The sequence below is a fragment of the Littorina saxatilis genome, linkage group LG8 (genome assembly GCF_037325665.1).
Source record: "Littorina saxatilis isolate snail1 linkage group LG8, US_GU_Lsax_2.0, whole genome shotgun sequence".
NCBI lineage: Eukaryota > Metazoa > Mollusca > Gastropoda > Littorinimorpha > Littorinidae > Littorina > Littorina saxatilis.
The window spans coordinates 37,926,778-37,931,624 of record NC_090252.1 but is presented as its reverse complement, the minus strand read 5'-3'; the positions used below and the strand labels follow the sequence as shown (position 1 = coordinate 37,931,624).

The following is a 4,847-nucleotide window of genomic DNA, read 5'->3' as shown; positions in this document are numbered from 1 at the left end:
GGAAGCAGTGGGAAGGCTGCTGGTAGAGTAAGTATATATCTTATCTCCATCCGTTGTTCTGTCATTGACAAGTATTCAGTGGGTCTCAATAGTTTTGGTCTTGGTTGAAAAATTGCGACACGACCTTAATTCATGCTAACAAACAATCTTTCTAGGTTAAGGAATGTTTTATTTTATTTCATTTTTTAACTAAGCTTTGGTTTTATAACGAAAATCCCGCCTGAAGTCTTTTCATGCGAGAAAAAAAACAAAATCCCCCCCCCCCCCCCCCCACCCGGTTTTGTAACGAAAATCTGGACCAATTGGACCTGATTATAAAGAAAATAGTTCTCAACAAGAATCCCCGGGCCAGCAAGTCCAAGACTACTAAGAAGGGGGAGGAGGTGGAGGCTAGGGTAGCCAGTTTTTTGGAGAGAGTTGCCAGTCCACTCCCAGACAAGAAGCTGGTGTCCAAAAAGACGGGCAAGTCAGCATCAGTGCTGCCCAAGCCTCTTCAAGAACTTCACGAGGACTTCGTTCAAACCGGTGAGTCTGTGAGTTTTTCACAGTTTGCCAAATGCAGACCTGCCAATGTGAGAACCATGCAGCAGTCCAAGCTTCGACAGTGCCTCTGTCTTTCTTTATTTGGCTAGTTAGCTGTTGCTTTTCGGGTCCAGCGGACCATAATAGGCCAAATCAGGATCCCTTCTTTATTTGGTGTTTAACGTCGTTTTCAACCATTCAAGGTTATATCGCGACGGACAGTGCCTCTGCGAATACTGCACAAACGTAGAGCTCAAGCTGAAGGCAATCAACAGCCTGGCTTGCCGCATCAACAACGCCTGCAGGATCAGGCACGTCTACCACGCTGTGGACGTCATCACCTCTGGGCGTCAGGATCGTGTGTGGCAGAAGTCGTGCTGCTTGTTTGTTTGTTTGCTTAACGCCCAGCCGACCACGAAGGGCCATATCAGGGCGGTAGTCGTGCTGCTACAGGTAATTGTTCAGTTTATTTTTCCAGAAACTAATGATTAATGTCACAGATTTACTTTTTCTCTTGTATCAGACAGAGGGCATTTTTGCCAGCCATGTATACAAAACACATTTATGTGATAGGAGCTGCATGCCCTCTTGAGTTATGTGCACAGTATGTGACTTTTAAAAATGTGTTTCACAGGCAATGTGGCGACTGCAGTGGGGACCAGCTTGGCGACCGCCTGCATCCTTTGCTTCAGCACCAGGGCCCAGTTTCATGGATGAAGTGGGAGTCCAAAGTCACCACTGGGGCGTCTTATCCAGGTGGGGCCATGGGGTTAGAGTCCCACCACTTTTTCCCCCCTAAAAAAAAAAGACAAAAAAGAGAGAGAGAGAGAGAGAGAGAGAGAGAGAGAGAGAGAGAGAGAGAGAGAGCCTCAAAGGGAAAGAACTCGATAACGCTCTTCTTTTGCAATAGAGACAGAAAGTTCCGATTTGGTGTGTCTGCTGCTTTTTCACGAGATTGTGCTATCGTATTTCCTAAGGTGTGTAGTTAAGTTTGTGATTTAGTACTGTAGATCTTTTTAGTTCATCACTACATTCAGTGCATAGTTTGTCATAATGATATGGTTCTGTGGAAGAATGTGTGGGTGGTAATCTTGTTCTTGATTAATTCGATTTGGCCCTCGTGTTACTAGATCTAGGGTCAGAGCGCTTGTAAAAGGCAGTTGGTTCAATGCCTACCATGCCGGCGTTGATCTTGTACAGCATGGCCAATCGGTTGTTTTTTCTTCGATCTTCTAAGCTAACCCAACCTAGGTTCTGTCATGCGCACTGGACTAACCGGACTAACTTAGGGTTGTCCGCTCAAAGTCGCTCGTTGTTCACATATCTGGCTGCCCGCCTCTGTACTGTTATGACAAGGGAGCGCACGAGAGATTCACTCTCCTTGTGGGTTTTTTCAGCGGTGCATCATGCAGAGATCGATTGAAAGTGCACAGTCTGAACAACTGGAACGGACAACACAGCTTCAACTCCTCGTCAGCAAAGCTGCAGAACGGAATTTAGAGCTGCACTCAAATGTGCCGTATGATGGCGATTGCCTATTTCATTCGGTGATACAACTCAGTCCTGGACTAGCCAAAGACTCTAGATCGCTGAGAAACAAGGTGGCTGATTATTTTGAATCTACACTGTCACATGATCCCGAAATCACCAACTTGATGGGCGATATGGCGGATAGATCTACGTTCTTAAAAACCCTCCGGCAGCCCTATAAAGACGTAGAAGATGCTCGTCACTCTGAAGGAAAGAAGCGAAAAAGTCAAAGCTCTCTTGATATCTTCTTGAAGAAGGTGCCAAAAACAGATCAACCAGTCACATCTGGCAGCCAGTGAAAGTCAAACCTCAGCCACGCCAGCCAGTGAAAGTCAAACCTCAGCCATGCCAGCCAGAGAAAGTCAAACCTCAGCCATGCCAGTCAGAGAAAGTCAAACCTCAGCCACGCCAGCCAGAGAAAGTCAAACCTCAGCCATGCCAACCAGTGAAAGTCAAACCTCAGCCATGCCAGCCAGTGAAAGTCAAACCTCAGCCATGCCAACCAGAGAAAGTCAAACCTCAGCCATGCCAGCCAGTGAAAGTCCAACCTCAGCCATGCCAGCCAGTGAAAGTCAATCTTCAGCCATGCCAGCCAGTGAAAGTCAAACCTCAGCCATGCCAGCCAGTGAAAGTCAATCTTCAGCCATGCCAGCCAGTGAAAGTCAAACCTCAGCCATGCCAGCCAGTGAAAGTCAATTTTCAGCAACACCTCGCCAAGTAAGGAGAGTCCCATTTGTAAGATCAGAAACCAAGTTTCCCTTTTCAATTTGGAAAAACCTCATCAGCCAAGAAATGCCATCTTTCCCAAAAGAAGTTTTGGACAGACCAATCCTACTCTGAGAAGCTTCCAACCTCAGTGGTTTGACCAATGGAACTGGATAAATTACTCGGAAGCTGTGTCATAAAGTGGTTTGCATGTGAAATAAATGAAATTGCTTTCATATGTACGTGTTCTGCCCTACTGCACTGTCTCTACCCTTTTCACACCAAACACTTCAACAACAGAATTTGGGAGGATACAGGCTCATTATTTCCTCAACCAAAAACAACATACTTCTTCACTTCAAATACATCAATACGAATCAAACACCAAATAAAGAAATAGTTTACCTGATTGGAGGTTTTTAACTGTTTGCAGGAATAAACATTTTTTTTTGTTCCAGGTGAGCCGAAAGATGTTGGTGAGAAAGCAGGGGACATCGGCTGGGCTACTTGCAGAACTGCGAGAGGAACTGACTTTTCTCGCCGGTCATCTCTTTCGAGCAAACTGGCTGCATCAGCAGTTTGAGGCCATGAGGAAGTCGACCCCTTTCCCTCCGAAGACAGTGGGCATGGTACTGGACTTCGCAGAAAACTTCAACTGCACGTACCAGGATGAGGTCCAGTCTGCCCACTGGCATCATGAGCTGGCGACAGTCCATCCCATAGTCACGTACTATGCCTACGCCCATTGCCAGGAGTGCGTCACCGAGTCGCTGGTGTTTATCAGCGACGACAAACAGCACGACCACCACGCTGTCCATCATTTTACCACGGCTGCAGTAGAGCACCTGAAGTCCGCTCGAAGCCTGGATGTAGACCACATCGTCCAGTGGACAGATGGCTGCGGATCGCAGTATAAGTCCAAGGGACCCTTTGCTGACATATCACATGCACTGGACGACCATGGCAGCACTTTCGAAAGAAATTTCTTTGGGTCCAGGCATGGGAAGGGACCTTCTGACGGCGAGAGTGCTGTGGTCAAGCACAACGCTGCGACAGCCATCAAGGGGGGGGCTGCCATCGTAACAGATGCAAAAGATCTGTTTGACTACTGATTTGGCAGTCCCCTCAACAAGCAGCCTGGAGAGGAATGCAAACATTTCCTGAGATCATTTTTTTGGGTTCATGTAGGGGACATTATCAGGGACAGAAACAGGCCTGTTAAGACTTTAAAGGGAACCAGATCGCTCCACGCTGTCAAGTGTGTTGAGCAACACATCTTGTTGACACGGCAGCTCAGCTGCTTCTGTGAGGCTTGCCAATCAGGCATTGGGCAGTGTGGCAATCAGGAGATTGCTGGCACCTGGACCAGGGAGACCCTTATTCCTGTTGGTGCTGCCCAAGTCGCCCCTGCTTGCCGTCAACCAGCTGCCCCTGCTCACCGTCAACCAGTCGCCCCTGCTTGCCATCAACCAGTCGCCCCTTCTCGCAGTCAACTAGTCGCCCCTGCTCGCCATCAACCAGTCGCCCCTTCTCGCAGTCAACTAGTCGCCCCTGCTCACCGTCAACCAGTCGCCCCTGCTTGCCATCAACCAGTCGCCCCTTCTCGCAGTCAACTAGTCGCCCCTGCTCGCCATCAACCAGTTGCTCCTGCTCGCTGTCAACCAGTCCCCTGACTGCCCTGCCCCAGACAAGTCGCCTGACTGCCCTGACCCAGACCAGTCGCCTGTCTGCCCTGACCCAGACCAGTCGCCTGTCTGCCCTTCCCTGCCCCCTTCAATCTCGCCAACCAATACTTCTCAAGTGAGTGAAGGATGCTTTATTGAAGTACCTTTGCTTGGTCGTCAGAGAACTGTCTTTTTCTACGCCAAAGTTATTGACGTTGACAGTAGTGGGGACCTGCTTCTTCAGTATCTGAAGCTGAAGCCAGACACTAACAGTTATGTATGGGCAGACAAGGCATGGCTCCCTGCCAGCAGCGAGCACAAAGCTGTTCCAGCACCCAGACTAGCCCCTGGTCGAGGCATTGCATTTGTTTTTGACAAGTGAATGTTTTTTAGCCACATTAACTGACATTTCATACTGACTTTTTT

General features: G+C 48.5%; 1 protein-coding gene across 1 annotated transcript; it reads left to right on the top strand.

The window, feature by feature from the left end:
- Positions 1–987: 987 nt before the first annotated feature.
- LOC138974351 (uncharacterized) lies at positions 988–3,869 on the top strand. Its single transcript, XM_070347070.1, has 2 exons — positions 988–1,278; positions 3,216–3,869. Exon 2 carries the CDS (start codon positions 3,228–3,230, stop codon positions 3,867–3,869), a length of 642 nt encoding a protein of 213 aa, XP_070203171.1. The 5' UTR covers positions 988–1,278; positions 3,216–3,227.
- Positions 3,870–4,847: the final 978 nt, after the last annotated feature.

Excerpts from the sequence above, each read along its gene's own strand:
- LOC138974351 (XM_070347070.1), top strand. The coding sequence starts at position 3,228 with ATGTTGGTGAGAAAGCAGGGGACATCGGCTGGGCTACTTGCAGAACTG.